At 37.8% G+C, this 9,849-nt stretch overlaps 1 protein-coding gene across 1 annotated transcript in view; it reads right to left on the bottom strand.

Moving 5' to 3' along the window:
- Positions 1-1,001: 1,001 nt before the first annotated feature.
- Positions 1,002-9,849, bottom strand: part of LOC120771544 (leucine-rich repeats and immunoglobulin-like domains protein 3) — a 34,216-nt gene continuing 25,368 nt past the window's right edge. The window contains exons 2-9 of the mRNA XM_040099600.1: positions 8,202-9,482; positions 7,194-7,265; positions 6,680-6,889; positions 4,688-4,831; positions 3,783-4,624; positions 3,319-3,720; positions 2,938-3,219; positions 1,002-2,866 (exon numbers count right to left, since the gene is read on the bottom strand). Of these exons, the coding sequence (XP_039955534.1) occupies positions 1,299-2,866; positions 2,938-3,219; positions 3,319-3,720; positions 3,783-4,624; positions 4,688-4,831; positions 6,680-6,889; positions 7,194-7,265; positions 8,202-9,283 (4,602 nt within the window). The 5' untranslated portion in view covers positions 9,284-9,482 and the 3' untranslated portion in view covers positions 1,002-1,298. The remainder of the gene's footprint in view (positions 2,867-2,937; positions 3,220-3,318; positions 3,721-3,782; positions 4,625-4,687; positions 4,832-6,679; positions 6,890-7,193; positions 7,266-8,201; positions 9,483-9,849) is intronic.

The following is a 9,849-nucleotide window of genomic DNA, read 5'->3' as shown; positions in this document are numbered from 1 at the left end:
GAGTTCGTTAGTGGCGTGTAAATAAGCGCACACTAAGCTTGCTTGCATATAAATAGTTAAACTGTAGTTAGGTGGTTTTTGCTAAACATATGTACATACATACATATGTGGTGGCTACATATGCGCTTGTCAGTGTTTTAACGCCTAAAATTATGTTTACTTAAAGCAATGCATACAATGCGTGCAATTAATTAGGTGGTTTGGCATAACTTTCAACTTAACCTAAAATGTTTACTTTTACATTAAGACTTAAAATGAACTATGCTAGCTGCTAATAGTGCATATTAGCATTAAATAGTGTTTTGCATACAATGTCTATAGCCATTTTTTTAATAGTATATATACATATACATATACATATATATGTGTATTAACATTTATGTATTGTTTTTATTGAAATAATAATTTAAATTAGCGTAATAAATAATATCACAATGAAATGTTTAGCTGTAACTTATTTATGTATATAAAAATTATATTAATTTAGCATAGAAATAAGAAGAGAACAAACAAAACACGTAAACAAAAACAATTTAACTGCGCTCCATGCGTCAAATGGTAGAAGTGGTGGGAGCGGAGTGGTGTGCAACAATTTTTTTTACGCATTTAAAACCACATGCGCCGCTATTTTTTTAAAACACTTCCTCCCTAGTTGGTAACTTCAACGCTGGCGTGCACTTTCCTCCACTCAACAGCATAGCGGGCAAGTCGGCAATTAGTATGGAGCTGTTGTTGTTGTTGATGCGGCAAAAAAACACATCACTGCAGTAATTTGGCGAAATGCTGCCGTGTTGACAGTGCTCGGTCGGATAAAAATCCGGCTCGCTGCCGTTTACGTAGACACGGTTGCCTTATGGAGTCGTGAAAAACAGTTAGTTTATATATTTACACCTCATGGAAATTTGTACTACTTGAAAAGCGCAACACAATGCGGCGCACGCTGACGCTTATGACACTTTGTGTAGCTGCTCGGACAGTTCACTTGGCTATGCACCGTGTAGTTTCGAATGTAAGTAGGGTTATGTGCACGTGAAATATGCTTGCTAGCATCAATATGACACTATGGTAGACAAGCTGTCACATGCAATCTATATTTTGCGTGGCCGTTTGCAGCTTTCACAACAACTTATATAACTGCATAGATATACATATTTGTATTATGGATGTGTGTATGTGTGTGTGTACTATAAATTTTATGAACTACAGTCTTATTTTTTGGTGTACTATCATCACTGGTTGGACACATACACATGGCGTGTATGTGTGCTACAACTTTACGCTTTGTCCCAGTTGTTTGTTTAAATATCAACGGTTTGCGCATGCGCCGCATTGTTTGTGGCATTTGTTGCACTTAAATTGGTTTTACAATTGCCATTGAACGCATTGCGTTTATTTGAGGTTACGGCGTTGCATCCTCTGCCATCAAAACTATTGCCGCTATAGCTGGAGGGAAAGTGCATTTTCGCAGTGTTCGGTAAACGTTCGTAGCGTTGCTGTCGCTCGTGATTGGCATTAGTATGCGCACGTGTGTTGTCATTGTCCGCGCAATTCGGTTTGTTTAGGAAATGTGTGCGCTCATTGGTCACCTCAGTGTCCGCGTCTGTGTCGGTTTCTCTTTCGGCATGTGTGTCCTTGTCGTCGATGCGCATTGTGGCCGCCCTGTGTCTATCGAAATCCAACAACTCCACATCACATTCTGAAACGCCCAACGCATGCGTTGCTGCATAGAGCAAATCTGCATCGTCCATGTCGCCGCCATCGTCCGCTGGATAGGAATCGCCCAAGCCGTCATCGCGGTAAGCATTGCCACGATGTGCGTGTGTTGGCTTGTCGCCATTGACTGGCGTTGTGGCGCAGTCGGTCGTGCGTTGCAAGCTACCTGCTGTTGTGGTAGTTGGCGCCAGACCGCTTATAGTGAAATCGTCTATGCTACGTTTAACCGCCGTATCCGAGCCGGTACCAGAGTCCTTGCTCGACAGATGATCTTGGTTATGGTCAACGGCAACGCCTGCGTTGTCGGCCAATGAGATGCGCTTCAGGTACGACAATGTGAAGTGCTCAGCATCGTTGTCAATGTCATCGCCGGCATGTTGCTGCAACAGCTGCTGGTAGTTGGGTGTGTGCGTGATAATCAAGTTTTGGTGCGGTTGTCGCTGACTACCATGCTCCACATTACCGCCATTGTTGTCTGCGTCGGCCTCAAAATCGCCCAAGCTGTTTGGTCGCTGCCGCTGCGCTTCCACATGTGACTTATGCAGCAGTGTGCGGTTGAGTGTGGTGAGTTGTGTTTGATCCAATGCGCTGCCGCGACTACTGTTCAGCAGTTGTGTACTGGTCGAGGCAATACGTGTGCCACCGGCTATGAGGCCGGCGCTACCCGATAGCAGACCACTTGGTGCGCCACTTGTGCTATTTGCGATTTGGCAAGCTTCACGCTGACGGCGTTTGAATGCTTTGCGACGCTGATGCAGGCACAACGCAAATATGACCAAGGCGATGATGAGCACGCAGAGCGCGGCGACAATGACCACACCGAAAAATATCATATTTTGACTCAGTTCTTCCTTGACCACAATTAGCTCCGTCTGCACGGTGTACGTCTTCGAGTTGTCGCTAATTTCGCAGCGATAATGACCCGCATCGGCCGACTCTGTATTGACAATGACCAAAAGTTCATGTTCGGAGGTGAAAAAGTAACGCTCCGAGTCGGCGCTGAGCGTGCCCAGATGGAATGGCTTGTTGTCTTTGAACCATTCACGATGTGGCTGACTCAAATCGGCTGCTAGTTCGCTCAGGCACTGCAACACGCTCGACTCACCCACCACAGTTTCTTTTCGCACAATCGGTATATTGGGTTGCGGCTTGTCTGTGGTGAATAAGAAGAAGTTGATATAAGTTATGTAATATTAGACGAGGCAACATTTCAACTGAACCTACCATTTACAATCAAGGTGGCATTGACTTTTATTTCACCCGCTGCACTTTCGGCTGTGCATGTATAAATGCCGGTATCAATCGGCTTCGCATTGGTGATTACGAAAGCATTCTCCTCACGTATGACTTGCAAACGGCGTTCCGTCGCCGCCGGAAAGTCACTGCCACCGAACTTTTGTAAAGCAATTTCCGGTGTAGGGTCACCGGCGGCCGAGCAAACCAAACGCGCTGTTTCGCCCGAATCTATGGTGAGATTTGAGGGCACTTGCAAAAAGGTTGGGTGAACTGTAAATAAGAAAAATTTATGACATAAAATAATAAAATTTCCAAAATGTAATTTCACCACATTGATGGTGAATATCATTGCATTATGTGGTTACTTACTGCCAATGGAAACTTTGAATCTTTGCGAGTAGGTAGTGCCGAAAGCGTTGGAGACCACACACTGGTAGCGCCCTGCATTCGCATAGCTGACATTGTATAGCCGCAAATAGCCGATAATTGTGGTCTCATTGGTGCCTTCTTCTTGGCGTATGCGTGTTTCGGTTGTGCTGTAGCTGCCGCCATTAGCAACGCCGGCACCACTGTGATGCATGGCGAAGGCGTGTCCACGCTCGCGCTCACGTATATTTTGGTTGTCGTGGCGCCATTTAATTTTCAGCTCATCGGCGGCCGCTAAGGATGCCGCCGTTGGTGAAATGGCGATGCACTCCATGGTGATGTTGGCACCGCGTACAGTCAGTTGGCTAGTAGGTTCCTGTATGATGGTGGGCTTCGGCGAGTTTACTAGTTGCAAAAATCAAAAATCAATGTTGTGCCGTTATATTGCATGCGTTTACAAAACTCACCACACGTTAGGTCATTGCTGCTCAAAGCTAACAGCTGATGATCGAACCATTCCTCCGGATAGCCACAAACTGCATTTTCCAACTGGACTTGCGCGCCATTGCTCGACTGCTTGTAGTGTCGCAGCCAACGTTGGAACCAAGTCAACTCACAATCGCAAATGAAATTCAACGACTTAAAACTTAGCTTTTGCAAGTGTGGCATGTGATCGAAGGCGCCCGCCTGCACCGTGGCCAAAGCATTGCCGCCTAAGTTGAGCGACTCCAAGCTGCCCAAGCCGCTTAGCGATTTACTCATGATCTGCTTCAAATTGTTGCCATACAAATCCAGTTTCTTGAGCTTGCGCAGCACCTTGAAGGCCGGTGTTGCGCCCGGGTCCTCGATGATCCAAGCCAGCTTGTTGCGGCGCAAATTAAGATCCTCTAAATTTTTCACACAATCAAACGTATTATCGGCCAAGTATTGTATTTTATTGTGTCCCAAATTCAAATGACGCAAACGCTTGAGACAATCTAAATGTTGCGGCTTGAATTCGCTGATGTTATTGTGCGACAGATCCAGCGAGATTAGCGATTGTGTGAACTCCCATGTGTCGGACTCAATGCGCGAAATGGAATTATTCGACAAACTCAAGTGGTGTAGCTTGGTTAGATTGTAGAGACCCTGTCGGCTGAGCGATGTGATGCCGTTGTGATCCAATTCGATAGTTTCAATAGCATGCATCACATAGAAAACGCCATCCTGCAGTGTGCGTATATTATTGGACTTGAGGAAGAGCTTTTGCAGCGATGAGAGTCCACGAAATGTTGACCAATTGATTTCTAGATGGTTGTTGTTCAAAGAGCTACAAAATGACAGAGGATTAGTCATAGGAAACATTTTTTTAAGTCTTCTTAAATTTACTTACAGTTTACGCAATTTCTGTAGTGTGCGAAAGACTCCGGCGGGCAGTGACACTAAACGGTTGTTATTCAACTCCAAGTCCAATAAGTCGCCAAGATGTTGAAAGGCGTCCTCATCAATGCTGCTAATCTCATTTGAGTTGAGAATGCTAAAAAGTAATGAAAATATTTGTAATTAAATGTAAACAAAACAGTTTCACTATTATTTACTATTATTGAGACCCAAACGCAGGGTTGTATTAGAAAAATAATTGAACTAAAATTTTAATAAACTTTTAATAATACCGAAAATGTTAATTAAAAATAATTTTCAAATTCTAAAAACCGAATTAAAAATTCTCCAAAATCAGATTAAAAATTGAAATGGTCAACTTAAATTGCAGTTTTTAGCCTTAAATACTGTTTTTTTTCAATTCGAATTCACATTTCTTTTTTTAATTTTAATGTCAAGTTTATAATTATAAAATTAAAAAAAATAATGGTTTTAGTTTTTACATTTTTTTGTGTACTCCAATTTTTAAAATAAAAACTATTTTGCAAATTTATAATTCTGACATTGGGATTAAACATTTAATTTTAAAATTTTCAATTATCAAGAAATTTTGCAAATTACATTTTAAAAAATTTCCATTCCCAATCTCAAAGATTTTTGTAAATTAAATATTAAATTTTTAAAAAATGTTTAATTTCAATTTTCAATACTAAAATAAGAATTTTTGTAAATTAAATTTTAAAAAAATTTTAAATTTCCATTTCCAATCCAAAATCTAATTTTTGTAAATTAAATTTTCAAAAACTTTCAATTTCCATTTTTAGTCTCAAAATCTAAATTTTGTAAATTAAAATCAGAATATTTGTAAGTTAAATTTTAAACTTTCATTTTCAATTCCAAATTTTTGTTAAATAAATATTCAATTTTTAAAGTTTTCAAAAATTTCCAATTTCCATTTTCTATCCTAAAATCAAAATTTTTCTAAATTAAATATGCAATTTTTAAAATTTTCAAACTCAAAAATTTTCAATAAATTAAATTTTCAAAAACTTTCAATTTCCATTTTCAGTCCGAAAATCTAAATTTTTGTAAATAAAATTTTCAAAAACTTTCAATTTTCACTTCCAGTCCCAAAATCAAATTTTTGTAAAGTAAATATTCAATATTTAAATTTTCGATTTCCATTTTTATCCCAACATCAGAATATTTGTAAATTTAATTTTCAAAAATTTTCAATTTCCATTTTCAGTTCCAAAATCAGAGTTTTTTTCAAAACTTTTCAATTCCTATTTTCAATTCCAAAAACAGAATTTTTGTAAATTAAATTTTCAATATCCATTTTCAGCACCGAAAGAAAAATTTTCGTAAATTAAATTTTTAATCTCAAAATCAAAATATTCCGATAAAATTAAATTTTAAACTTTTATTTTCAATTCCAAATTTTTGTTAATTAAATATTCAATTTTTAAAGTTTTCAAAAATTTTCAATTTCCATTTTCTATCTTAAAATCAAAATTTTTGTAAATTAAATATTCAATTTTTAAAATTTTCAAACTAAAAAATTTTCAATTTCCATTTTCTATTCCAAAACTGAAAAATGTAATGTTAAAAATCAAAATTTTGAATTTTTACAGTTTTACAAAATTTTTAAGTTTAAAAAATTTAAAAAATGTTCAATTTCTACTTTCAGTACCAAAATCAGAATTTTTCAAACCAAAAATCTAATTTTTAATCTAAAATTATTGAATTAAAAAATTCGCAACTCGGCTTATATGTATGTATATGTATATTGTATATTAACGAATATGAATATATGTAACTAAAACCATAAATACGCTTTCCCATTTCAAAAGTCACAAGCAAATTTAAGTAAAAAACGTAATTAAAAATACTTTTTTAGGAAAGTTGATTTTTGAAGTTTTTTCTAAAACAAAACCAAAATATAATATAACAAAAAACCAAAAATTCTACACAAAAAAAATTATGTAAATTAATTGCCACTCACAGATGCCCCAAACGATTATTGGTTGGAAAGTAACTGGACTCCACGGCATGCAAAAAGTTTCGGGACAAATCCAATGTTTTCAAACGCGGTAAAGCTTCCAATGCCTCACTGCTGATACGTTGTATGCGATTATTCGCCAAATTCAGCTGCTTTAGCGCGGTGAGTCCAATGAAGACGGGAACACTTTCCAGTTGGTTGCGTTTCAAAGTGCTAAGTTGGTAAGTAAACGAGCATGAATTGATGATGAATGGCGATGTGTGCAGCGTGAGGGAAAATTAGAAGAGAAATATAGAATAAGTAATTGCATAAATAACAAGATATGATATATTGTATACGTAGCATTCATGAAAGTCATGAAATTTATTTAATAGAAGCAAATACGTGACTATGATATCACACATATGCATATGTATGTATGTATGTATGTATAAGATAGAGATAGCGGATAATTAAAGTTTTTTGTGGCCAGACAATTTATTATGGTGAAATTTAATGCGAATTTTATATTACTTACAGTTGTATTAATTCCGTTAGATTGTTTATCTGCAGCACACTCGTATTGTTTAGTTTATTGCCCACTAAATCGCTGCCAAGTAAATAGAAAATATATATTATTTATTTTTGTGGCTTTAATGAATTAAAATTGCAAATTATTGTAAAGATAAATTTAATTTAATATTTTCCTAAGTCAGGGTAAAATTATCATTTAGTAGTTATATCGACTGCCGCGCTGTTGTTAACTCGGCTATAATCGCGTAAGCGGTGTCCTATGCCAATTAAGAAGAAGAAGAGCTATACTAAAAACTACAAATCGCTAATTAATGTTATTTTAATTTTATTTCTATTAAAATAACCTTAATAGGGTACATTGAGGTTGCCACGTAGATTGTAACACCGAAAAGGAAATGTCGGAGACCCGGTAATAAATAAAAACATGATATAAATACATATGTATATCGATCTGAAATTTTGCACACATCTTTTTCTCCACAAGGATCTGCTTATTTCACGGAATCGTCGAAATCGGACCAGTATAACATATAGCTGCCATACAAACTGATAGATCAAAATCAAGTCCTTGTATGGAAAACTTTTTTATTTGACCAGATATCATCACGAAATTCGCTATGAATTATTGTGCGATACAATGCTATTATCTACGAGCATAAAATTCAGATCGGTTCACTATGGCATATAGCTGCCATACAAACTGATGGATCAAAGTCAAGTCCTTGTATGGAAAACTTTGTTATTTGACAAGATATCATCACGAAATTTGGCATGGGTTATTGCACAAGAAAATGCTACGATCTCCAAAAATATTGTTCAAATCGGATCACTATACCACATAGTTATCATACAAACTGACTAAGATAATAATCTTTTTATACCCTTTTATGCTACAAGAAATGCATCTGTCAGGTATATTATAGCTTCGATGTAGCCGAAATTAATTTTTTTTATCACATTTTAGTATTACAACAACTTATCGATTTAGCATATTGTTTTCTTTAGCACTCACAGTCTTTGTACGTAGCCCGGCAAAGTGGGTACACGATCCAAAAGCTTATCATCACAATCGAAATATGCATCCAGGCATTTGCATTCTTTGGGACATGCGGATGTTGCGGCTACGCCAAATAAACGCCCACCACCGTTACTATCATTGACAATACCGCTAATGGCTCTGCTATTGACCGCAGCCGCTTGCGCTTTTACTGCCTTCTCATAGCGTTGACCATCATCGGCCACAAAACCAGCTGTCTCCAATGACGTGTCTGCATTATCCACCTCAATGTCGGCTAGAAAATGTTTGGGCACTAATCCTGCAGTTAACGCGGTCGCTATTGCGGCATCTTCGCCCACGACGCCAACTTCCGAAGCACCGCCGCCGCCGCCGCCGCCACCAGTCACTGCCACATTGCCACTATTGCCTTGTCGATTTTTTGTTAGCATCGCAAATAATTGTTGCTGTTGTAATTGTCGTTGTTGTTGTAGCGCGGATAGTGGTGACGAGGCGGGCACGGCGGCTGCTGCAGCCGTATTCATGTGACCAATTAGCGACACGGGTGCGAGCAACACAAACATTGTTATTGTCATACTGCTGCCGCTGCTCAATATGCAGGTTGTTGTAGTTGTTGTCGCTGTTGTCAGCGCTGCTATCATAATTGCAGTGCTAGTCGTGACGCTTGCGTTTGTAGTTGTTGCCAGTGCCGCTGCTGCCAGCGTTATCAAGAAAGCAACAGCAGCGACAATTAGTAGTAGTCGATTGATTTTATGCAAATTACAATAATTAGCGTTGTTATTTTCATGTTTTATTTGCGCTGCAATTGGCATTTTGCTCCTTCGCCGTCGCCTTGCAAAATTTGCGTGCCAATCACTACTGCTGCTGCATACAGAGCTGCTATCGGCGTTGTTGTTGTTGTGGTTGTAGTTTTTAATAGTCGCGGTATTCGCTTCCGTTGTGCACCACTGCACTGACGACTGCGTTAGCTTCGATCGCCGTTGAATTTGAACATTCTGATTTTCCTGTTGTTTTTGTTTGTGTTGTTGCTGCTGCAGCTGCATTACTGTGCAATCACAATCAAATGCGTTGAATCGCATTTTTCCGATTATTTAAAAATGACTCGGTCAATTTGTTTTGCTTGTTTAATTCAAGGAAGATTTTAGTAAGCCATTTCAAAAGGTTTCAATTCCCTCACAGTGATTTCGGTGTCAATTTTCTGCAATATTGTCATTTTCATTCAATCTTTGATAATCGATATAACGATGACATTCCGATAGCTTTTGGTTGTTTAATCAGCTGTAAAGAAAATACATTTTAGTACATATTATTTTTGCGCTGCCAAATTTATTGTTAAAGCAAAATAAAGCAAATTGCAGTATTGTGTTTTTGGGGTCAATGGTAAAGTTTTGTTCTTAAAGTTAAGTACACTAGCTTTGATAAGGAAGTAGTAAACTTAAAAAACGTTTGTTTGAAATTAGCAAGTGATATAACTCTTTATTAATTTATTTATGCGTTATACACAAATAAATATGAAATAAAACCCTGGAAGTGACAATATGATTCCACCTCGCCTTCTTCCATATATGTATGTAGCTATAGCGAAGAGCGTTCGACAAAATATTTAACCGCACCGAATGTGAACCTTTTGGACAGTGTCCTATCT

The sequence above is a fragment of the Bactrocera tryoni genome, chromosome 3 (genome assembly GCF_016617805.1).
Source record: "Bactrocera tryoni isolate S06 chromosome 3, CSIRO_BtryS06_freeze2, whole genome shotgun sequence".
Taxonomy (NCBI): domain Eukaryota; kingdom Metazoa; phylum Arthropoda; class Insecta; order Diptera; family Tephritidae; genus Bactrocera; species Bactrocera tryoni.
This window is presented reverse-complemented; position numbering and strand designations above follow the sequence as displayed.